General features: G+C 40.3%; 4 protein-coding genes across 5 annotated transcripts in view; 1 reads left to right on the forward strand and 3 right to left on the reverse strand.

Moving 5' to 3' along the window:
- The window catches only part of tmem63c (transmembrane protein 63C), a 39,090-nt gene extending 36,954 nt beyond the window's left edge, over positions 1-2,136 (reverse strand). Inside the window, exon 1 of the mRNA XM_033988333.2 lies at positions 2,072-2,136. The gene's annotated coding sequence lies outside the window, so the exon portion shown is untranslated. The remainder of the gene's footprint in view (positions 1-2,071) is intronic.
- An 874-nt stretch (positions 2,137-3,010) lies between these two features.
- Positions 3,011-6,564, forward strand: zdhhc22 (zinc finger DHHC-type palmitoyltransferase 22). The gene is made up of 3 exons (XM_033988489.2): positions 3,011-3,090; positions 3,950-4,507; positions 4,906-6,564. The coding sequence occupies exons 2-3, from the start codon at positions 3,952-3,954 to the stop codon at positions 5,181-5,183; spliced, it is 834 nt and encodes a 277-aa protein (XP_033844380.1). The 5' UTR covers positions 3,011-3,090; positions 3,950-3,951; the 3' UTR covers positions 5,184-6,564.
- A 58-nt stretch (positions 6,565-6,622) lies between these two features.
- cipca (CLOCK-interacting pacemaker a) lies at positions 6,623-11,013 on the reverse strand. 2 transcript variants are annotated; one of them, XM_033988654.2, is made up of 4 exons: positions 10,864-11,013; positions 10,336-10,476; positions 9,819-9,988; positions 6,623-9,131 (listed from the first exon to the last, which is right to left on the reverse strand). In XM_033988654.2, exons 2-4 carry the CDS (start codon positions 10,430-10,432, stop codon positions 8,361-8,363), a joined length of 1,038 nt encoding a protein of 345 aa, XP_033844545.1. In that variant the 5' UTR covers positions 10,433-10,476; positions 10,864-11,013; the 3' UTR covers positions 6,623-8,360. The 2 variants fall into 2 exon arrangements, with proteins under 2 accessions (XP_033844545.1, XP_033844546.1); XM_033988655.2 differs by having other exon boundaries at positions 10,336-10,473; positions 10,864-11,006.
- Positions 11,014-11,406: 393 nt separating this feature from the next.
- On the reverse strand, positions 11,407-24,340 carry pgfb (placental growth factor b). Its single transcript, XM_033987745.2, has 7 exons — positions 23,886-24,340; positions 15,535-15,571; positions 14,418-14,614; positions 14,269-14,348; positions 12,902-12,931; positions 12,740-12,802; positions 11,407-12,133 (listed from the first exon to the last, which is right to left on the reverse strand). The coding sequence occupies exons 1-7, from the start codon at positions 23,946-23,948 to the stop codon at positions 12,112-12,114; spliced, it is 492 nt and encodes a 163-aa protein (XP_033843636.2). The 5' UTR covers positions 23,949-24,340; the 3' UTR covers positions 11,407-12,111.
- Positions 24,341-25,994: the final 1,654 nt, after the last annotated feature.

Raw genomic sequence — 25,994 nt, forward strand, 5'->3', positions numbered from 1 at the left:
ACGTGGGTAGTGTGCTCAAGCTGGTCTCCCATTCATAACTGGAGATCTCATGCAAACTGTTTCCCCTGATTCCATGTCAATAGAAATTTCCAGTCATTTGAATCCTTAATCAACATGAAGTGCTTTACTTATACATGCTACATCTGTGATTGGGTTGTTTTGCTAAGCACCAAATCTCCAGTTCTGCAGGCAACAGTATATTATCACACTGAAATATACAAACCAATTTCAAAAACCTTGGAACAGACTGAGACATGTGCATCCCAGTACATTTTAAAGAGCATCAGTAGGCCTACATGAAACAGTAACTGAGGAACCTTTTAATCTAGAAAGTGTTTCATGTTATCTTTGGTAAAAGTTTATTCTGTCTTCAGTTTTCTAGACTATTACAGTTATTTTTTTGTCAGACAGAAGTGTTTGTTTACCTGCTTTACATGGTCCAGCTACTTCCAGACGTGAGACAAGGGAGCTTACACTGTGTCACACACCTGGGATGCAAAACCATGGCCAAACCTCTGTGTCAAAGTCTAATCTCATCAAATCTCAGAAGCTAAGCAGGGCCTGGCCTGGTTAGTACTTGGATGGAAGACCACTGGGAAAATCAGGTACCAGAGTGTCTTTGGGCAAAGTGCTTCACTCCCATTGCCATTCTTACCATCACTGAGTATGGAATGTATAAATAATGCACTGTAAAACCTGTTGGGGTGTCCAAAGAAGCCCTATATAAATCAAACACATCATCATTATTATTATTACTATATACGCAGCCTACACACATCACAACACCATCACAATAGGCTTCTGGAAGCTGAAACATGCACGTAAAGCAGGTGAACATATACTGCTTTTTTAACTTGAGCTAATAGCAACCTCCCCTTCAGCCTCTCCATCTCCTCCTCTTCACCACCACCTATAATCCCCTTGGAGAGATTATTTCCCCCAGTTAAACCAACCATTCTTTCCTTTCATCATCACTTCACTAACATCTCCACCTGTCACCACCAAGTTAATCTATATATCTCCTCGTTGAAAAACATACAAGCGTGTGCTGGGTGTTGTTGACCCAGCTCCACAGACAATGCACTTTACCTTTAGTGTTTGCTTCATGTGACGGAGCATTCAATCGCTCATACACCTGTGCACTGGAGCTCCTCTGTTTGATCATAGGGCACAGGAGGAGCTGTCCACCTGCTCCTGGTGCTGAAATCCCTCACTACACCACACACATCAGCACATGGACACACATACAGCAGCTGACCCCTCACAGTCGTGTTTGCACATTCTATGCAACGTTTCACTGGCTTCTGTTTCTATTATGTATCCCTGTAACTCCACTAAGGCCACTCTTGCAATCTCTGGCTGACTGTTTAAATATTCATGTTTGTGTGGTACATACAGATCACTTAGCTTTCTGACTTTAGCTTTGAGAAAAAATAAATTGGGTCTAAGAAGAACCGTGTGTCCTTAGATTACCTCTGTGGTCCACATTATATTTTCTAAACTAACGCAATGCATCAACAGGTCTGGATAAAGACAAACCCTGCCCAGGCAAGACCCACGAGGCTTTGTGTCTTCTATAGGAATAAAGTAGTACAAGACTCTTGACAAAAAAACAACAACAATTATCTCTAAGTCAGTCAGGTTACATTGTGGTCCACCCCAAAACTAATCTGAAGGAAAAATAAGATGTCGGTTTGCACGTCTACGTAATGAGCAATAGGTGTTATAATGAATATAGATAGATGGTCTGGTGGAGGTGTAAAGCTGACGCGCTGTCGGAAACACTCCCCAAAAAGCGCGTAGCAACATGGCACCGCTGCGTAACTGGACATTCCGCTGCTAAATAAGTTCAATCCCCATTCCCAAACATAACAAAAGCGTATTTGTGCTAAATCAGAGCTTGTTGGTGACTCTGCTCTCGCTCACCGCAGCGCTCACAGCAGCCAGCCCGTGCACCCTCCAGCCATGCAACTTGAAGGAGACGATTACGCCAAAAATAGCGCAATAAAAAAAAGCCCCAGCGCCAAGCAAAGATTCGCCCAGATAAAATGTGAAGAAAAGCGAATCTCACCTACGATGGTTTCCTGATGCAAGACGGAAGGGGATGATGCTGCTGCTGCTGCTGCTGCTACGAGTGTTTCTCCAACAGCAAGAAACAAGAGAAACTCCCACCTGCCCAGGGACCGTCTCACAATATAGGCCGTGTGGCGCCAAGGCTGCATAAGGGACCGTCAACAAATAGTAGTGGTTATTAAAGAAGATGTTTTTTTTCGGGTATTTAGTATTAAAAGAAAATATACACAGATAATAATTTACACAGTGCTCATTGTAAACTGCAATACTGATCTAAAACACGTTAATAATATGACTTCCTGTTCAAAACTGCAAGTCCTGCCCATGGGCCCTCATAGTCCATTTCACAAAAACAAGCAGGACATTTTAATTTACATGTTTTTATTGTTTAAAAATGGCTACGTGGCATTTTTAACCCTATATATGACCCAGAGTATGTTTTTTTTAATTATTTATTTATTTATTTATTTTATTTATTTTTTTTTTTTTTATAATTGCAAGTAAGTCCAGATCACGGGGCAGTGGGAGATAGGGGGGGCATTTTTATTTTATTTTATTTTTTCTGAGCACGCAGGACAATGTAGGGTTGCTCAAACATGCATAAAACAATTAAAGAAATACTTTAAGCGATCTAATAATGCCGTCTTATAATGCTTATAACCTCATAAAAGTCAATTTTGCATAACATGTCCCATTTAACCTGATTGTTTCCTCACATTTAGTATAGCCTAATCGTTCTTGCTTTAACACAATGGATGGTCACATTTTTGTATCAATTTGGCTTGATACAAAGAGGAGGATGACCTACCCCCAAACGAGCCTCCGCATCCAGGCCAGCAGGCGGCACTAGTGGATGGAGCGCACAGTGTGAGCATGAAAAGAGACGCGGCTGGCTTTTGGAGCTCTACAACTGTGTCACTGTGAATAAAGAAGAAGCAGGATTGTGAGCTGTGCGCACCGAGGCTCGTGGTGCGCTCAAAACAGCTGTCGTGCCGCGCGTCTCCTCCTCATCCGCAGGTAACAACATCTCACATCTTAACGGGGATCTGTCTGCTGCGTTGCCATGGAAATAGGCTTGACGCCATCCTCAGCATCAGCATCATACGGAGAGTTAGTGCAGAGAGACGGGGGCATGCTTTATGTGAGCGTGGCTTCATTACGGAATAGAGCTGCACTGTATTTTGTTCACATTTCATTCTGTTATTACGCGCTTTTGTGCTTGGTTTCTGTGGAGAGGGAAAGCACAGAGGAGCAGCTGAGGTATTATTAGCCCTGTCAATGGCCCCGAGAGTCCCCAGACCCAATTTCACAAAATGAGTTTTTCAAGATGAAACAGGCAGCTGCATCACTGTTTCCTGAATCAAGGATCATAGAGCTTCACTTTAATTCATTCTAAACAGCTAAGACTTAAGACTTTAATGTCATATTTAATGTTAATAATATTCATTTATATGTTTTTAAAGTCAGGCAGAACCGTGCAATCTGTTTGAGCCTTTATTTATTCATATTTATAGAATACTATTATTTGTGACCAGTCATTAAAGCTGAACTATGTAACTTTTCTAGTGATGGGTTTGACATTTAAATGTGTTCATTGCTTTGTCTGGAATATTTCATAATATGGCATCAAATGTATGTTGCATTTATTCAATTATAGGTGTCTTATTGCTCAAAAATACATTAAAATACATGCAGCCTTACTGTGAGTTTCATCACCTCTCCACAGATCTGACCTGATACCTGGTCCGATGGTGTCACTTACTTGTCTCCGTAGAGATTGAAAAGCTAAATGACACGCTTTGGAACATTCTGTCAAATGAGTTCCTAATAAATCCATTTGTAACACATTATCATTTGTGCTTGGTCTCTGCTCCAGGTATGTTCACCCGAATGATCAAGCTGAGGCTCCTGAACGCTGTAGCTCCTGCCTACTTCTTCATGGCTACTGTGGTCACCTTCATCTTGTACTTCTGCCTCTTCATCCCCACCATCTTCCCCGGTCCGGATACCACCATGAGGGGCTCCACCACCCTCCATGTCCTGGCCTTCCTCTTCCTCATGTTCAACGCACTGGGAAACTACGTAATGACTATCAAATACCCAGCCGAGAGTGCCAACGAGAGCGCAGTGCCCGTTTGTTCCCCTCACTGCTCCGATAAGGTGGACGCGCACTACCTCCTGAACGGCCGGCACTTCTGCAAACTGTGCAAGAAGGTCATCCTCAAGAGGGACCACCACTGCTTCTTCACCGGGAACTGTATCGGGAACAAGAACATGCGTTACTTCATCATGTTCTGTATCTACACATCCTGCACCTGCCTGTACTCGCTGGTTCTCGGGGTAGCCTTCCTCACTGTGGAGTATTCGATCTCCTTTGAGAACCCTCTGACCTTCCTCACTCTACTCCCACTCTCCACAGGATACTTCTTCATGGGTACGATGATGTTTCGTTCAGTGTTGGGAAGTAACTAAAACAGAAAATACTAAATTACTAAACTCACTAAAAGCAAAAGAATACATTGCTTTGTATTTGATCTTGCAAGATAGACTTCAAACTGCATGGTTAGTTAGTCTTAGTTAGACCAGCTTCACACATATTGGATTGCTGTATTGTTGCCTGGGTGCGCTTTCTGTGGGTACTCTTCTCTCATTCCCATTAACCTAAAACACAGTTTGCAAGTATTTCTGATACTCCTGAGACAAAAACTAGCAAAAGATCTGGTGAAGGGTCAGTGCTCTAGGAGGTTGCCCTAGTGATATTGAAGAATGGGTCAAATGCAGACTGCTTACAAGGGACACAAAATTTAACTGTCACCTTTGTTTTCTCCACAGGGAGTATCTCAGGTCTGCAGCTCTTCCTGGTCCTGATGCTGTATGTGTGGCTGGGCATAGGGCTGGTGTGTGCAGGCTTTTGCTGTCAGCAGGTGCTCCTGGTGGCTCGGGGGCAGACCTGGTGTCAGCTGCAGAGGGGGGAGCTGGTAGACACCCCCAGCCCCTGGAGGAGTAACCTAAAGGATGTGTTTGGGACTCGCTGGATTTTAGGTCTCATTCTGCCCGTACAGACTGTAGAGATGAGCTCACAAGACGCAGAAGAGGTCAAACAGGACTAACCCATCATCTTTCTTTAGCCCCACACATTATAGGGCTGCACAACATGGGAACTATACAATGTTCAATAAGCAGAGGTGGGTAGAGTAGCCAAAAATTTTACTCAAGTAAGAGTAACATAACTTCAAAAGAATATTACTCAGGTAGATGTACAAAATAGTGGTCCAAGAAGAGTAAAACAGTATTTTAGACATCGTTGGGGCGTAACATTTTATTTATAAGGACAAAACATTAAATTATGCACAAAATTTGGTGTTTTTAAAGGATTGACATAAAAATGCGAAAAACTATATCATACCTGAAGGAGCAGTACAAGAAACACAAATGTTCAAATCATTTGTTATTGTCAAAATACAGCTTTTGTCAGTTAATCACAGTGGGAATAATAACCAGAGTAACATTTACTCAAGTAAGAGTACTGTTTCAGTACTTCAGTTCTAAAAATGTTAGCAATTATTATTATTAGTAGTAGTAGTAGTAGTAGTAGTATTAATTAAAAGTATGCTGCTAGAAAAGTATTCCGAAAAGTACTATTTCCTTAAAAAGTTACTAAGTAAGTAAATGAAACTGAGCACTGCCCACCTCGGTCGATAAGTATGTTGAATAATGTTGTATTTTGCAGCTATTTTTAGATACAGTTCTACTTAAGTTATACTGTGGAACTTTCCAGGCAAAGCAAAAACATTTCCACTGAGACAAGCAGGTGACGGCCCTCCCACTACAGGCGGGTCACAGTGCCCCTAAGTCCTCGCCCCTTTTCATTCCTCAGTTAGATGAACATTGATATTACACTGATATTGTGACAAAATTTCAACATTCTGTGCAGCTGTGAAATGATTAAGAGCTACCACTTTTTAATAAGTGAACTTAAATTATGTTAGTGTTTAGTCCCTTCTTTAGAGGACAGGACCATTACAAGATCTAATTAATTTGTGTATATGTCTTTATTAAGGCAATATTTTCACATTTAAAATGCATATTATCAAATATTTATATTATCAATGCCTATATTTAAGGGTTAAATGACCATATATGCTAATGTTAAGTGCTTTTAAAAAATCTAGGTTGTTTTTCATCGCTCATTCAAGATAAGAACTTGCTTAAATTGTATACTTTGTAATGTTATAATAACTTAAGGGCTTGTATGAAGATAACTACAATAAGGACTTTCTCACAGCATCAAACTGCCCGTTTGTCCATTCTACATTGCCTTGTAAAGCAGTATTAGGCAGGCAGGGTATTATCACAATGTGCCATGATTGAACTGTGCTTACAAAGAACACAAAGGTAAGGTATTTATTCACTAACCTGCTACTATGAGAGCCGTTTGCTACTAATAAGGGCCATGTATCTGTATGGCTTATTAAAACCCTTTATCTCTCCATTTTCCTGTGTATTTCTGTATGTAAATGTTTATGTTTGAGCTCAAAGACAAAGACAGTAATGATGCAGTTTTATATTGATAATTTAACAAAAATCACAATATATAAGCTTTTTCAAAACAAGCTAGCAAGTGCAAAACACAGTAGTAAAACATCAAATTATAATATATACATATTTTTACGATACATTTGTAGCTAAAACAAAGTTACATCGAAATGATCATTAACATAACATATCCAAGGCTACCCTTTTCCCCCCAGGATGTCATGTTTCCTAATGAGCACTGATATAAAAACATCTTCTAAAGGCACAGGCAGCTGGAAAAGGTCACACATTTTTATAATCTAAAGCTGAAGCAATCAACACAAGAAGTACTTAACCAAATCCCATTTAAAGTGCAAGAGTTTGTACTACGTTGTTTAAGATTTAACTTCCATTTCTGTGGCCCAGCATAATTGGGCCAAGACAGAAAGGACTAGTGCAACTAACTCTCAGGAACAAACAATAGTATATGGCTACAGCACCTCACTACCAAGGTCAATATTATTCCAACAGATACACAGACAGAAAAGCAGTGAGCTCAGTAAACATATACAACTTAGTCTGATACATAATTGGACATACAACAACTCAATGTAGGCTCTGCATGAGGCAAATAAACAAGCTCCAACAGGAATTCAAACAGATTTTTACAGCAACTGTAAAGGAAACGCCCAATTGTCATGCCTGTAAGGCATGCCTTTATGGGGTTACATATTGATTATAAAGAAGCATACAGCCCCATGGCAAAAGGCAGAAAATATTAAGGCAGAGGTTTGAAACATGCAAAGAAGCATCTTTACTTTCCAAACCACAGCACAAATATTTGTGTTTATTCATCGCAAACTATAATACAACTCATGTCCATTAACATTAAACAACATATGAGCAGAATAGGACTGGGTACTGTTTAAAAGGAACAAGATATTTTAAAGCTTTTTATGCCTATTGGGTGGTAAGAGGTCACCATTTAAAGTCATTAGGCAGTGCGGCTAAAAGTGAATGATACACACTGCAAATAATATTACAGTAGTCCCTCAATATAATGCGGTTCACCTTTCACAGCCTTGCAGATTTTTTTTGTGCAATTATTTTATTTTTTTATTTTTTTACAGTGTATGAACATGCAGTGTTCTGCGTCCTGATTGGCTGAGGGACTGTAAACCATTGTCCATCACTCTCCTCCATGCCGTGTCTCGTGTACAGTACAGAATGCATTCATTCAGCTTGCCAAATTTACATAAATGCTCAATCACTAGCAGTGTGACTCTGAAGTGCTGTATGTTTGCAAGTTTTGCAAGTTTATTTTTTAAAATCTACAAAGGCTTGAACTTTGAGAGAGAGAGAGAAATATGAGAAAATGTTAATGCTTGTGTGAGAAAAGTGTGTGGTGATGGGTTTTACAGCCTTAAAACATATATAATAATTGTAAAAAATTAAACCGACTTCACGGATTTCGCCTTTTACGGGTTATTTTTTTTACCTAACCCCCGTGGGGGAGGGACCACTGTACATTGAATTTATGAACATTATATTCTTATTTGTTATTCTAAATAATGGTGAATACAGAAAACGGTACAGGAAAGGGTACAGGAAAAGTACAGTTCAGATACCAGTATCGAAAGTCAGGTACCGTCTCAAATACTGGTGCCTGAAAAGAATCTGAAGGTACTCAGCCCTCCATATAGGAATAGCATATGATTAAGACCTTGGAGAACACTGTAGGATTCACTTGAGCATGTCCTGTATGTATGACATCACACCAGGAGCACAGGGACCTTGGCTGGTCTGAGCTCTTTCTCTGTGTCCTGCAGAGACAGTTCGAGCTTAGTCCACAGTTGGGTGTCTCCACTGCTCAGAGCCTCCAGCAGCAGAGACGTCTGCTCCTGCAGCTGCTGTAGTTGGCCCTGTGTGCGCCGGTTCTCCTTGATCAGCTGCTTGGTCCGCATAGTGATCCCCAACAGGCCCGACTTGCTGAGGATGTTGTAGGTATTGCTGAATCGCTTCAGTTTGTTGCCATCGTTGGCAGAGGTATCTTTGTCAGTACTGAGAGAGATGTCACTTAAGGCGGTCTGGAATTCCTGTGTGTAGGTGGGCATAGAGCTGAACCCTGTGAGCGGTGTAGACGCCGTGTCACAGCCCTGCGTTTCACTGATTGGAACCTGGTTATTCACTGTTGTGTTACTCTGTCTCACTGGAGCCTGCAGTGTGGCCTGTGGGTCAGTAGCACTGTACAATCTGTGGCTGTGATGGTGCTTTCTCTGTCGCATTTCATGTTCGGAGGACCCTCTTAGTCTGGAGGATCCCACCCTTTTGGACAAATGCTCTCCTGGGTGTGGAGCAATTCTTGGATAGGATTTGGAGGGAGTGTAACTTCTTGATTGTCGACCATTTTCACAACCTGCCTTTTGGGTACTGTTGCTGCCATTTGATACCATAGGTTGAAGAAGAACCACTTGTGACTGAGGCATCACTTCCATGGGGGAGGAAATCCCCCATTGCTTATCTGCTGTGGCAATGTTTGAGGGCTAGGAAAAAAAAGAATATTACTTTGACAAAAAAAAAAAAAGACAAAACAAAAAAAACTTTGAATCCTCACTACCCAAGACCCCAGCACCTACAGCCAGTCCTTTTAGGTTTAAACCAACTGAATTTAGACATTGGAGCTGGCCACCCAAATGAGAGATTACTCTAATCACTCTCTCTGTGAGGGCCACTAACATATGGAACAATCTTCCTCTGCATATAAAGGAGAGCCCTACACTGATCAGCTTTAAAACACAACTGAAACTATGGCTGAAAACAAACCAGTCATGTGACCACTAGACTTTTGTTTGTGCTGCTTGTATTGCATGTTGTATTTTTTATGTATTTGCCTGCCTAGGGACTACGGATGGAAAATAGCTTTGTAGCTAAAATTCAGTATATTTACATCTGTTTTATACTGATGTTCATTGATGTGCATTGTCCCTATCAAATAAATACATAAATAAATAAATCACCATTAGATTTAAAACACCAAACTGTAACAACTTGGTCCTTATGTCAAATGATTTTGTAATTGCATCTACAAATTTGTGCTGCCAACTTATTTCGATATACTTAAGGGTGTATATAAAATATTGATGAAAATAAAATTGCCCAAAAATACTTAATACAGCAACAAATTCAAATACAGCATGACACTATATTCCAGAAACCAAAAGAGGGTTTACCTGTTTAAGGAGAAAGTTATTCATAATTATCATTGGCGACACCCCAGCATAAGAGCCACCCATCAAAGCCACCTGCTGTGTGGCTGGATCCTGGTTCAGCACAGTGCCATGTCTCCCTGAATCCTCTGTGTCTGTCAGCTCCACTGCGCTCAGGTACTCTGAGCTCGCATCTGAGGAGAGGAAGACGGCAGTGCACAGTAACATAAGCACTAAAAAACAGTGGCAGATGTAGATACAGATCTGTAGATAGTCTGTAAACAGATACCATCAACCTGATGAACAGGATCTAGGTCAGGGCTTGCAGTGTAAAGAAAATATAAACCCATTTGAGATACTCTATGGAAAACAATGACCTAGATCCCTACTTTTGTGTAAAGTGCTGACTTTTTTTTAAACTATTATTATTTTACTTTTGTGTAAACCTTGAAATGTCTTGCTCTAAATACAATTGCAAGAAAAAACGGACATGAGTGAACATTACTAATCCTTACATCAGTATAAAATGCATAATTCTTACCAGAGAAGCCAGAGTCCCGCTCCATGTCAGATTTGGCTCCTAGGTGCGTTGCCATTGTGAAGGACGGTGTCCTGTGTCTGCCACTGCCAAAGCTCATCGTGCGGGAGAGGTCAGCGCTGGGACAGCAGCACAATACACCTGCTGGGAGAATTCATATGATCATACGCATCTGTATGGACACTCACTGTATCAGATTACATCAGTTAAAATCAGCTAAAGAAGCTATGTAGTTTTTACGTTCATAGTTTATGTATGATTTATTCGGTTTGCAGCGATTAGGCGTTTTACGGTAGGGTAAAGCGAAAGTGCGCAGAAATCTTAGGAAGATCAAATATGGTTTCAAAACAACATGAACCGTTTAACAACTAGTGCAATGTGACTCCTGTCACCAGCTGATAGTTCTTTTGAACAAGAAGTAGTAATCGGCTAATGGTTACGTGAGCTGTTTACTGTTAGCTAGCGTGTGTTTAGTAACAGGAGTCTGTTTTAAATTAGCAAATTCATCGCACAATTTTATGCACAACTTACCAGCAGATGTCCTTTGGGCAGAATTTCGATTTAAAGAAGAGTTCAGATCTACAACTAACTATGTTTTTACATAAAAAGTGTTCTGACGCCAGTCTTCCGCTGCTAGCTGCTTTCGCTTCTACCACAGACGCAGGCTGCGCTCTGCCGTTTAACTCTGCCCTGTACACTGTCTGCTATGGAAACTACGGATTTTAAATTACGAACATGTTTTTTTTTTTTAAACTATTTCTCAGTCCAGAAGGACTAGAACATTTGCATCAGATATTACAGATCTACTAATTTAATATATGCTGAACAGTGACGGCGTTAAATAAAAATAAATCCTATAAGACAAAACTGGGGGTAGAACGCCTCCATTCTGTCTCGTGGGCCTGTCGATTTGAGTTTAGAGTCTATGGTTTTAACAGTTTAATTGTGAAAGGACTTGTTACAGCTTGTGTTATGTGTAAAAAAAAAAAAGTCAGACTTAGCAAAACAAACATTCAAATGATTCAGGAGTCATTTATTGATAGAAAATAAATAGCCCAAATTAATATTAGGGGTATAACGTATCTAATTTACACTTTAAAAGTATTGTTCGTTCAACGCACATTTTACATTATGGTAAATGCCTAACAATTAACCAGAAAGGACCAGAAAATGACTCGTTCACATCACCTTTTACAGTGATGTGGTTGTGCTTAGGATATAATAAGACTAAACACAAAACCATTAAAATTAGGCTATACTGTAAGCGTAAGTTATTCGTCATTCATTTTTGGTTTAATTTTGCATTAATAACTCATTACTGTTCCATCACACTGGAAACATATCCAACACTAGAGGGAGACATTAACCAACTTAAGAACAGTGGGCTGTTTTTGTATGACAGTACAAGTCGGTCATCATTTGTCTTGGGCACACAAAAAAAATAAACTGATGCTTACTGGTCCACATATTTACATCCTTCAATAAATACAGATAGTTAACAGGCCTTTAAATAAAAAACAACAATTTACAATAAATGACTAATATAAAAAAGAAGGTTTCAGTCCTTTTGGTTCAGAATTGCACTGGCTCCCATAGAAGTCCATCATTTCAGGTACATTACGCTGTGCTCCACCGTCCCAGCCCCAGAACATAACAGAGGCCGACCCGCAGCAGGAGGGCCCTTGATCGGAGCCCCACTGAGCCCTGGCACAAGACACCCTTTCATCAGTCACCGGGCTGGAGGTCTGCACCCACGGGGGGTCATGCCTGGCACTGCAGTTACCTTCGCGGGACCTGACAGCTTCACAGAACAGAGGAAACAGAAGGGTCACTGTCAATTGGCTTTCAAAGACTAGACATTTGAAATGATGTCACAATCTGAGATATAGGGCAGATGGAGCAAGTATTACATTATATTTTATTAGTAAGGGAAAAAAAAAAAAAAAAAATTCATGCATGTTGAATCATTTATATTAGTCCATTACCACATTTTTGTTATCTGACTATGGTTGTCAAAAGTATTAAAAGTATTGATACTAATTGATATTAAAACTAGTATCACAATCAAGTACTCAATTGAACAAGTATTATGAATTGCAGAAACGTCACATTCACAGGACATAAATAAAGTCTTTCCTGATTATTTTTACAATGATCTTGAGTTGTATCAGAACAAGTATAAGACATATAGACTTGTATGTGCCCATGGACCACTATGGAACACACCTGGACGACTGAGGGATTACACAGATATAAGACCGCATGGTAATACAAAAAAAGTATTGCAGTTTAATGTTTAAAATTACTATTGTGGCAATAAATACATGTTTAATTATCATCATGCATATCACGCAAATGAAAAAGTTATCTGCTAGATTAACTAACAATAAAAAACTGAAATGATTACCTCTCACATTCCTTGTTTTTCTGCTTTTCTTTTCTCTTCCGTCCTTTTCCTCGTTGCCTTTTCCTGGATTAACAAGGAAATACAATATTAAAAAAACATAAAAGAATGTGACGCATCAATGCAACTAATTATGCAAAACAGATTATTCAGGTGTTTGTTTACTTTTGTCCTTTCCCCTCCGGCTGCCTCGCTCTGCAACAAAAACACACTAATCACCCCATTGCAAAACAGGTTTTACATTTATTCTAGATTTCTGAAATATTATATAATGTAAAAAATTATGTGTATTGTATGAAAAGACATGTTGCAACACTTTCTCTTTCTTGAAATTACAAATTAACTACAAGGTGAAGGCCTTTTAAAGGGGCAATATGTAACTTCTATGATGGAGGGACTGCTTCTCTCCTGAGAGATCTAATTGTCTTATCTGGAACAGATCTATTTTTATGTAGACGAGCAGTGACCCACTAGGTCAAGTTACAGGTCAGATCTGTGGAGAGGAGACTGAACAAACACTTGCTCAATGTATTTTTGAGCAATAAAACACCAGTAATAAAATACACTACCAGGCAAAAGTCTAGACACACATTCTCAATCATTGATTTTTTTCCTTTATGTTTACTGCTTTTTACTTTTCAGATACATATGGAAGACATCAAATATATGATGCATGATATATGGAATTATGTAGCAAAGAAAAAAGAATGATATCTCTCAACAAAATATTTTTTTTACATTGTACATCAAATCCTCAAAGTGTCCACCTTTTGCTTTGTCGACAGTGCGGCAAACCCCTGGCCTTCTCTCAATCAGCTTCATAATGAAGTGACCTGAAATGGTGTTCACGTCACGGGTGTGCTGTGTCTGGCTCAAAAGCAGTAATAAAAACAAACTACATTCCATACATATTCATTCATTGTTTTGGTGTCTTCAGTGAGAATCTACAATGTAAATCAGGGGTGTCGAACACATTTTCACCGAGGGCCACATCAGCAAAATGGCTGCTCTCAAAGGGCCAAATGTAAAATAAATAATAAATAAATAACTACTTTTTAAACTTGTTAATTAACTATTTCTGTATTTATTACTTATTTAAGTTACAAATGTTGTATATGCATTTTCCTAGATGTAAAAATATGGCTGTGTAACTGTGCATCTCCTGATAAAATGACAATTTAAGACCATCATACCTTTTAGTTTACCCTGTCGAGGGCCACATAAAATGATGTGGAGGGCCCGTGGGCCTTGAGTTTGACACATGTGATGTAAATAATCATGAAAATAATGAAAAAAAGTGTCCAAACTTTTGACTGGTAGTGTGAATGCAAGATAGATGAGTTTAATGTCACATTCTGGAACATTTCAAGCAAATTACACCTCCATAGACATGAGCAGGTAGCGGACCCTCCATCAGAAAGATTACATGCACCTTAAATGTTGAAATGATCCATATTACAAACTACTTAAAGCGTATGTTTAAAGACTGAGATAGTGATTCTGACTCCAGCATAATGACATATTTTTCTTACCTACATTCACATGTCTGATGCTCCACAAACATCATCTCAACATATTCTTGACCTGGTTCGGATGGCCTTATTTTCAATAGCTAGTATGAAAGAACATTTACCATTAGTATATTAGTTCAAAGAGAAACATTTTCTCTGCATGACTGCACCTGCATTGTGACATTGGTGGTGTGGGTGGGGTAGCACTCCAGGTTCTCATCTCCACAGCAGCCAGAGCACCTGACCAGAGGCACACAGGCTGGGCTGTAGATGTACTCCACCTCTGAAGGGTACTCCTGCACCACCTCCACCAGCTTCTCTATGGTCCGACAGAAGCTCCGCCCCCACACCTCCTCGAACATCAGCACTGGCACAGACAGACATGTGCATTAGACCAGGGATTTTCATAGAATTATATATTCTATATTAACTTCAAATATATTGTGTATATTTAGACCACAGTCTGTGTCAATTTAATAGTCAAGTAATGTGATTTCCATAATTCTGCACTATGCTGTTAATACAACTATGCTTTTACAACTGAATGTTTTGTCTTCTTAACAAACATAAGCAGAAGAAAGTGCCAAACAAGAAATATTACCCTCACTACACTGGAGCAGAGCTACCCAAACTGCACTTCTCAAATGGCCATGGCCTACAGAGGTCAGCCATAGGTCATCCAGAGGTCAGCTGGAGGAGTCTGGCCCTGCAGCTGTTTACAAAAGTGGACTAAAGGGAGGAAGAGTTGTAGTAGTAAACTCCTCTGATGTTACCGCACAAAGGGCCAGTTCATTAGCCACTTAATAAGAATGTGTACTACTTATCTGCTGCATGCCGCTCCAATCTGACTGACTCATGTTTTACATTCTTTTATTTGATCCTTTAAACTGGTGAAAAGGGGCATTTCAGCTGCTACCCTCACCACTTCAAGAGAAATGTCCATAGACAGGGTAGGCACATCCTCTTTTTTAAAAGAATACTTTTTATTCAAAGCTCAGAGAGAACGAAAGAGAGAGAGAGAGAAAGAAGAGAGAAAGAGAAGAGAGAGAGAGGGAGAGAGAGGGAGAAAGAGAGAGAGAGAAGAGAGAAAGAAGAGAGGGAGAGAGAGAGGGAGAAAGAGAGAGAGAGAGAGAAGAGAGAAAGAAGAGAGACAGAGAAGAGAGTGAGGGGGAGAGTGAGAGAGAGAGACAGAGAGAGAGAGACACAGTGAGAGAGAGACGGAGAGAGTGAAAGAGAGAGAGAGAGAGAGAGGAATTTTACAGTCAACAAGTGGCCAACTAAACTTACCTTGGTGTGTGGTGTTAATGCTCACCAAGGGTAGACTCTACAAGAGACAGAGACCACAAATTAGCCGTCTACATAAAAGAATGCTCACCATGGTCCATATACCAGCAACTATGGATCTAAGATGGCATGCCAATGGACTCAAGCCAAGTGGTTTTTCAGCATGTATTCACATAGTATTCATGCTACAGTGGATCGATAGATAACACTAGTTTGTGCTTGAACAGTTTTTGTCTTTTAAAAATATACTAATGTACTCTGTAATATAACACCGTCTTCCTGTGGTAGCACAATGTAACTACATAGTGCAATACAGCTGAAGCTTTGAACCAGTCCAGTTAACAGTCAGCACTTTCTCATGCACAGCTCATATCTCCATTTGCCGTACTGTTTATATTCTGGCCTACTGTTGTGGTGCACCATTCACTATTTAAGTTCTTGTTGTTGACTTTCCCATCACTGCCATAAACAATGTCATTGACCTAGGAGCAGAAAACCGAGCCGGCCTGACTGCGTTACAGGAAGGGGACTTTACATGGGGAGATGTATCCTTGGGCAAAGGCGGGGGACCAGGGGATGGACAAGCTGCTTCCTGAGGCCTTTTTCAGGTGGTTATATAATGACACAAAGACTGACAGGGATTTCCCATGCGCTGATGGAAATATGGGCTGATTTAACACTTGTACGTCCTGTTGGAGTCCAGAATGAGGAAAGTGAGAACAGCATGTGTCAGCAGTGTGCAGTCCTCTGCAGTGTGATGAAAGAGGAATGTCCTGCTCTGGTGAAGATGCGCGCACACACACACACACACACACGCACACAAAAGTTGGGTTTACAATCTTTTTGGGGACATTGACTGATTGATTTACATTAATTTCTTGGAGACGAGCTGATCCAAACCGAGGGATGGCTAAATGTTTTTTTAAATGAAATATCTGCCTTGCTGCATTGGCCGATATTTGCAGGTACCAAAGATTAAGATTTTAAATGTATATATTTATATATAAATCATTTGTTGCACAATTTTGTAAACACACAGACATATATCTTAATTCCTATTTCCATTTTTACTCAGCTGTTCAAAAATGCTGATGCACTTTGAAGACAAAGTGGGAATGATACAGTGAAGCACAGAGACTGGGGAGGCTTAGAAAATATATCGGTGCCAATATTGGCTAAATTTTCAACATTGGATCAATTCAACACCCTCTGATATCACCAATATCGATGCTGACACCAATATATCGCCCATTCCTACCTTAACAATAGTCAATACTTGCCTAAACTTAACCTAAACCCTAACTGTTACACACTTTAACCCACATCTTAACTTTAAACTATGTTGTAGATCTAATAATAAAGGATTTACATCATATGGACCTAATTTTTGATAAAGGAGGCAGGTCCCCATGATGTGAGTGTGTATACAGACTTTAGTTCCCGCAATGTGATAAATACCCCCCACACACTTTGGAGTAAGGTGCACCCCCAGTCCTACGTGACACATTTCACTCTAACTGATATAAAAAGTTCCAGGCAGCGCTTCTGGATCACTCCTCCCTGTGACCGCACGCTCTCACTTATAGCTGTTGTTTTGACAAGTCATTTTTAATTTTTTTAAGGATTTTTTTATATTATGAACCTTTATTCAGCCGGGATCACCACTGTCAGCCAGCTGCATTACTGTGACGGGAGTGTGCAATGCAGGTGCAGTGTCTTACCCAGGGACCATAAGGAAAAAGTATCTAATTACAAATACTCACATTACTGGAACTGAGTGGATTTTTTCTATATTTTAGTATATTTAACATTTGTACCCATGTAATTGTACTTCACCTCATTTAAAACAAAAGGAGTTACTGAGTACAGCAAGTCTGAATAGAGTATTCCTATCAACCCAAAACATGCCAAATAGATAAAATACTCCAGCTAAAGCAAACCTGACCAACTTCTGGAGATGGGCCCACTGCTTCTGTCAGGCTGTCCATGTGTCACTGAAGGAGGGGTGAGATGCAGAGAATAAATTTTCCTACGGGCACAATAAACCGTGTACCTTAACCTTAAAATCGTGTTAAGAAGTTAAGTACTTCTATTAGTATTTTTCATGTGTACTTCATAGTTAAGTACAATATTGGCAGCAGTACCACAGTGATTCAGTAAACCTTAACTTTTACCTGAGTACACATTTCCATCACTGCCAGAGACACAAAAGCAGTGCGCTCCAGTGTGTTTTAAACAGGTTACCCTCATGTTGGTGGTTTTTAAAACAAACAATTAGTCATTGAAAAGCATTAAAGTAGTACACATTATCACTGCAGAAACAACTGCACAAGTACAAATGTCTGTCCTCCCTCTCTCTCCAGCTGAGGTCTGTCATCTTTAGCCTCAGCCTGCCTCCTTCTGTCAACGAGAGCTACTATGTGAGGAGAACAACAAGTGGAGCTCACACCCTTTACTGAAAAAGAGGGCTGCAAAAAGAATGTAAACATGACATATCCTTTGCATAGATTACTCACACAAATAATTAATCATTAATTATTATTACATGCCACTGTTTTCTTAAGGTCTCGTCCATATATGGTCATTCAAATTAGTCCCTGATTCTGATGTTATAAACTCATTTGTTTACATAAGCACACAACACAGTACATTTTCAGTGAGATTATGATGCAGTATGATTTGGTGCACATTACTGCCCATGTGCACCACAATCCTCCACTGCTCCCAAAAGACTGAGTTCCTGGACAACAACTCATCTTATTTGCCAGTTTGGCCGGGACAATGCATTTTAATGGACACATGACCAAGGAGTCGTTCAGGCCTGTACCCCTGAGTGACTCCAAAGACCCTGTGTTGTGTACACAGTGAGGTGGTCTGGGTGGGCTCAGCAAAAGAGGAGCAGAGCAGGGCGTCAGTGTGTCAACACAGTATGACTCATTCACACTAATGGACGTGTCATATATCTAAAGCCATAGTCTATTATCATTGATCAGTTTGTTTAGCACATGACAATATTTGGAGTAAAAAATACTATAAACCAAGTGCAGTTTTTGGCTGTTCACTCCAGGCAAACAAGACTTCCACAGTGCATTCAGTTTCAAACATGAGTGTGTTTTATATTATAACTGGGTTTTTTTTCCTGCAGAGCCTAGAGTATAAGTACAGTCCTTTTAACTGGACAAAGTGGATGTTGATTTAGATAAGTGTCATTTCCTCATGAGCTTGTGAATTCTTGTCCAAATGTCCCCCTAAAGACAAACTCACCCCCCCCCCCACCCCCCCACCCCACCCACACACACACACCCCACAGCATCCACATGCACACACGCATGCGCGCGCACACACACACACACACACCACAACATCTCTACACACACAGACACATTACAACATCCACACACAGATAAGACTGGCTGCGGCTAATTGTGCTCTCCATTACAGTAAACGCTGTTGTGTCCACTGCTGTAATGGCCTCCAGATGGCAGATTAAAGCCCTGCTGTGTCCACCATGTTGCCCCCAGCTACAGGGAGAAGAGAAATCCATATTTCCTGATGCAGATTGGGACTGTCCCCTGGGCTGGGGAATTACAACTGCAGACAAATACCACAACAAGCACACAGCAGGCCTATCATTTACTGGGTCAGTAATAGGGCGAGGACAGGCAACGCAGGCCAATAGTACAGAGGGACATGGAACAGCCTCTGTGGAGGAGTAACTCACAGCAACATGTTCAGTCATGAGCACAAATCAATATTACATTTATTACAACTGGAAGTGCATTCATTCTACACGTCCATCACATTTTTTGACACTGGGGACAAGATAGGACAACTGTCCTGCCCATGGGCACAAGAAAACTGTGAAAAAAGCTCTGTCTCAAAGTTATACTTAATCCCAACATTGCAATTCCATAATTACTTCCACCTTCTTAAGACTTTAATTTAATGGTGTATCATAGAATCTGTGTCTTCTGCATGTCCTAAGGCAAACTCTCTAAGTCATCTCACCTGGTTATTGCAAATATAAAGTAGTGTTGTCACGATACTAACATTTCAAACTTGATTTCGACACTGATTCTGATACTACAATAATAATAAAACACAACAAGTCTATGTGGTCCTATACTTGTTCTGATACAGCTCAAGATCTAAAGCTATTCAAGAAAGGTTCATTTCTGTCCTGTGAATGTGACTTTTTTGTATCGAAGTCTGCTCAAATGAGTCTAGTCTAGTATCTGCTACTTCTGACAATCCTAATATAGAGTAGCAGAAAGTCTCATATCACCGAGAGTTACAGTTATAATAACTAATAACTTTCACTGCAAAAACAGATATAAATAGCCAAAAAGCATGTTTATTTTTATTCTTTCTTTTGAGTAATAGTTTGATTGCAGTAAAATATATTTGGCTTTTGAAAACATTATTACACATAGAGTAAACATCAAGCCTCTGATGGCGCTTTAAAACGTCACTTATCTATTTTTGCAAATGAACTCTTTTTCTGAGGCTAAGATTAATTAGAAACAAATCAGTTGGGTAATGTGAAATAAGGAAAACAAAACACTTCACTGACATAGGATTTCATTTCAAAATTTACAGCATCCTATAAACAACAGTTTGGTTTCCACACATTAAAAGTAACAGGATCTGCACACCCTGCCCATGTTTTGAATTATACTCCAAAACTCTCCTCATTATTCTCATGAACTTCCTCTGCTTTGGACCAGACTCATACAGCAAACGCCTCTGCTGCAGGTCAGGTCTATGATGCAACACTTTGTAAGTTTAAAGCCTCTTTTTCCATAACAATAATATAATAATACCGATCACGGCTCGCAGGGATTTCAAAGGGAGAAAAACACATGTATGGCAGCTATTGGCACTGCTCAGCCAATTCTTCTGGATGAGTGCAGACGCAAAGGGAGCGGTGCCAAAATACTGAGAGAAGAGGGTAAAGTAGAGTGAACTGGCTGACCGACACTCGCTGTTATGTCATAGTGTTATGTAGTGGCATTGTCTACAAGAAAACCCCAGGTGCTTCCACTCGTATTAGACGCTATTCAGGCGTTCTTCAAATTGGGTATCATCATGTCTTATCTGGAGACACGGGCCCAACACTGGGGTGGGAGATATGATATCACTTGAATGCTCTTGGAGCCAAATCACGATTTAGATTTTTATCAAGATACATTCTTCATTTTTCTCATGCCCATAGTATGTAAATAAAGTTGGCTTGTTATGAAAGTTCACACTTCATGCTTCACTATGATTGGTTAAATCCAACTGCTACTCACTCAGAGCCTTACAGAGACTGTCCTATATGTGGAGCTCCACCAGAACATTTAAGGGCATTAAATGGAGAAATGGCGAATTTCAACCTGATGATTTGATCAAAATAGCAGATCACCACAAGACAGAGATCAAGATTAAAGTTTTGTCACCCAGCCCATGGTCCAACAATTATTATTTATTTGCATCTTCTGCCTTATTCTGAACAACCCTAATATAAAACCACCCAGAGCACAAAGGCACAAGTATTTGCTGGAGTGGGAGTGGTTTCAGCCTCAGGTTGGCGATGTCCAAAAATAAAATCTAGATTTTTTGAACATATGTCAGGACAAAACTGCCACAGAATTGTGTACGCATGAGAAAAATGTCTTTGTGAGATTTTTTTTTCTATGCTTACATTTGAAAGGTTAAGTGGTGGTAAGTTTTTTAGAAGTCTATTTTAAAAAAGCAGTCCTACGATGACAGGAAAAAACAAAAATGGTGTAAACCAAAATTGTAAAGTGAATACCAAAATACATTTATTATAAATAATGTCAAAATCGAATTTAGTGGTCATGGACCAACAGAGTCCATGACAATGTAACGCCCCCTACTGTCTGACACGTGGGGCTTCTGAGGAAGGCTACAGGAAGCTAATTCTAAAGTATGGTATGGTTTTCTCATTCATAGTGATTAGGGTCCAGCTCAGTGCTTGGTTTGATCCTGTTCTAGTCCTGGTTTAGTTCCAGGTTTAGTCCCAGTTTTGCCAGTTATTTACTGTAACCACAACGAAAGCATCCAGAACGATGGGTAAATTATGAAATGGGATCGAACTTGGTAGCTATACTGACATTATAATATCATTAGTTCATAAACTCATTTGGCTTGATAAACTTTGAAGATAGAATTGCAGTCTTCCAGCACAGATTACTCACTGACAACTGCAGCTACTGGCAATGACCCAGAACTATTAGATCACATGAGACAGAGAGGCTGGGCACAACTGCATTCAATTATGATGACAACACCCTCTGCTCCCCGCACGGCTCACAGACAGACAGGAACTCTTCACACACTTCTATTTGTGCATCCCAAAGACAATGCAACATGTTATATATCAAACAGTTTTGGTACAGGGCAGAAACTTTAAGTTTTTAGCCCAAAACACATACTGTTAAATCTTAATCTGCTATCCCTATTGACACATCGATGATAACTTTTAAAATTTCTTCGGCTGGTCTGTTTTCAGTGGACCTGATGCAAGATGTTTTTTATACCAGATGCCCTATCTTTCTCATTCCCTATTTGACACTTATTTGTCAATAGTTTGTCAACAGTATTTGGTTTGCTTTTGCTCTGCCTACCAATAGTTGTTTTCTGCATACACTGATTCTGTGCCCTGATTCCCAGTTGGCTGCTTACCAAATTGCAAAGAAAGAAAATACATATTTGGGATGACTAAAACAGTAATAAATAAACATATCAAATTCAAATTCTTTCATATTTCTCTGCTGCTCATTGCTGGGTGCTTGGGTTTTCAAAGGTGTTTAAGGCAAGCCGTATGTGATCTGATTATGAGGATAATCTACTTTAAACTTTGCAGCAGTTTCGTTAAAAGTTCCAAGAACAAAAAAGAGACAGAGAGAGACAGAGACAGGAAGAGAAAGAGAAAACAGAGGGATATAGAGCGAAAGAGATAAAGAAAAAAACACAGAGAGTGAGCGACCTAGAGAAAGAGAAAGAGAAAGGAAGAAACAGAACAGAGGAATAGAGAGAGAAAGAGATGAAGACAGAAAGAGAGAGAGAACAGAGGGCTAGAGAGAAAGCGATAAAGACAGAAACACACAGAGCGAGAGAAAGGGAGGGAGGGGGGTAGAGATGCCAGCTAAGGAAACAAGAGCTGAAGCTAACCCCACATCTAAGTGAAGGTGTCACTGTGCCACAGAGAACTGTACCACCACATTATGTAAGACAAAGAACAAGGATACAGGCCAACAGTATCTACAGGACTGGTGTTTAAAAGTGAACGCTATGTAACTTCTGATTTGCACCAATCTGGTTCATATTAGAGGATTGATTCCACAACATTTTGACAGTGTTGAGCGAGGTTCTCCTGAATAAGATCCATGCTCAGGATTTGGAGTAGGCAGAGAAAAATTCAACTGTGACAATACCTGATCCCTACAGGGGCACTAAGGTTTCTGGTGCAGGGTCTGCCACCTGTTTACATGAAGATGTTATTGCTTTGTCTGGAATGTTGCACAGTATGGCATTAAAATTATCAATATTCAAGGAGACAAGCATGGTGCCACTGGGCAGGTCAGATTTGTGGAAAGGCGTTCACAGTAATGCATGTTTTCTGCTCTGATATTCTGAGCAATTAAACACCTGTATTGAATAAATATGAGAGTTAATAGGTTTGATGCCATGGCTTCATCTCCATGGAGCCAACCAGGTGATTGGCCCTCCTCTAAAAAGGTTACACTGTGCACCTCAGTGTCTGTGATGTCAAAAAGGGTTTGATATTGTGTTATTATTTAAGTAATCTTCCAACAATATTTTTTTCAATTCTATTCTGACAAAGACTCCTGCTGATTATATAGGCACAGTTCTCTGTATTCAAAGCAAGTTTTTTCCTGCACATTTAGTAATGCATACCAACCGTATACAATTGGCACTTTAGCTGCCCTTGGGCCAGACATTGAACGTGTCTGTACTGTACAAGTCTTCACACTTGACAATAGCAATTCTTCCACTTGTGCCATAAGTTATTCTGAGAAGGCTCCCTTTGTGCTTCCTCAGTGGAAATGTACAGACAGAAAGATGATCCAAGAGGCTGCAGTGGATGCGCCTGTAATTATGGGCTTAGTGAGGTTAGCCAAAAGTAACCGTGAGTCAGCAGCAGCATCACCACCAGAAGAGCACGTTTCATATGTCGGACACACTTCAGGGTCAACTCACGTTCACTATTCACGTTTCCAAACTTTCTAATCAAATAGCGAGACATTTCTTGTGATTAGAGAAAAAAAAAACACTTGTATACTCAATTGATAGCACTCACGTTTCCCTGTAAAATGTGACTTTACCTGCGCAGGTGTGAGGAAGAGAAAGAGCGCCACCGCAGTCCCGATCAGCAATCTCACTTTCATTTCGCGCGCTCTCCCTCCAAGCAGACGCACAACGCGGTGGAATAATCAGTGAATTCAGCAAAGTTCAACACAAGTCTCCAGTGTTGTCAAAGATGCTGAGTTGTAAAAAATCCAAGTGATCCGGGTTTGGACGTAAGTGACAGCGCTCCGTGGCCGTGCGTAACTTGAAGTCGGACGTGATTAGTCGGCGCCGGACCAGTGAAGACTCCAGGCAAAGTTCTGCTCCTGTCTCCGTAAACTCAAACGATACTGTATGCACTCATTCACTCATGCGCTTCAAAATAAAACACATGCTATAATTGTGCGTAAAAATGGTGCCAAGTGATAGTCCAGTGTTAGAATGAAAAAACAAACTGCTTAAACTCTCTCGGCTGAACTCGGGCACACTTGTCTGCAATTGTCCCGCAGCACCTTTTCACGGACTCCCGGCTCAGCCCCTCCCCCTTCCCCTTTTCCTCACTGATGAGATGGGCTCTTTAGACTCCACAGGGAATTTACGCTATGTTGTAAATAGTTATCACTGAGCATGTTTTATTTGTACCCTTTACAGTATACACTATGCGATTTACACTGCTATATATATGTACAAGGTGCGTAGAAGCTCCGGACGCCGTGCACGTGAAACGGAGCAGTTTTTAGGCCTATTGTCACGTGGTTTGCGGCGCTGGCTCTGCTCGTGGTTGCCCTGAGAGGACTGGACTATGTAGTCCGACGCAGAGACAGACAGAGAGAGATTCTGTGAGTGTTGACACAGTTAATCTTGTGGTGTGTTTGCAGAAAGCCAGAACCTAAGGATTCTTTGTGACTTCCACACATTCCACCAGAGCCATAAGAGCCCAGTGCACAGAGCTATTGTGCGGAACACTCAGGAGAGGGCTATCCTAAATATCTCAGGCACTTCAACTGGTAGCATGGCATCCCCCACCATCATTTAACAGTTTAATTAGAAAGATAAACGCTTATTTTTGCAATGCTAAAACATAACTACACATTTATTGATCCTTTTGAGCCATTATTTCATGCACTATGGCCACCAAACACTTGCAACATAAAGCAGCACTTTATAACTTTTCTGCAGGAGGGTCTGTGTCCATGTGGTGTGTCTGGAATGTTCATATGTGACTATCTCCATGGAATCAAGCAAGTGACCCCAACCAGGCAAAGTTACAAGTCAGATCTGTGAAGAGGCAACCCCACTCTCAGTAAGATGCATGTTTTTCAAGGTAGGCTACTCTGGGCAATATAAACACATGTAAGTGCTGTACCATTCACCATGTGATACATAGTGTACCTCAAATACATTATGGTAGTATTAATACATGTGGCAGTTAGATACACTAATATATATCAGAACAAAATGCAAGTTAGGCAGCTGGATTTGTCTCTACACGGCAACATTATGTGTAAATTATATAGAGGAGATGGACAGTTAGTTCTAAGCCAACACTGGAAAGACCCAATCCAGACAGCCTTCTTGTTTTGCGATTGCTTTGACACAACCAAATATCTCACCAACAAGTACCCCATAAAAACATACTCTGCGCTATTCATTTGTGGGTGGTCATAATGCTATGGCTCATCAGTGTTTTTCAGAACGCATTTTGTGCCTTAGCTGCTCTTACACAGTGTCAGACAGGCACTGCTGCTGCACCATCTGCTCCATGACTCCACACGATCTCAGTTTGAAAGTTGTTTAAGGTACACCGCTGAGGCAGACTAATGAGAACACTTAGAATATTTGTACTGTAAACACATGCTAATTATACAAGCATACTGGCTCATTTTAGAGAGGGGACTAGCCCACAGCATCTTATACAATATGGAGCACAGCAAGAACATAAGAAAGGTTGTTAGTTAAAGGTCCTATATTATGCAAAATTCACTCTTGTGAGTTATAACGGTGTTACATCATCAAAACCATAATTGGGGCTGTTTTGCTTTATTCACACATGTTTGAATAATCCTGCATTATTAATCTGCCTGCATCTCCCAAGCTCAAAACGTTCCACCTTCCATCTGTTCCACCTTGTGAAGTGATTGTGAAGT

This window comes from Periophthalmus magnuspinnatus, chromosome 22 (assembly GCF_009829125.3).
Source record: "Periophthalmus magnuspinnatus isolate fPerMag1 chromosome 22, fPerMag1.2.pri, whole genome shotgun sequence".
Lineage (NCBI taxonomy): Eukaryota > Metazoa > Chordata > Actinopteri > Gobiiformes > Gobiidae > Periophthalmus > Periophthalmus magnuspinnatus.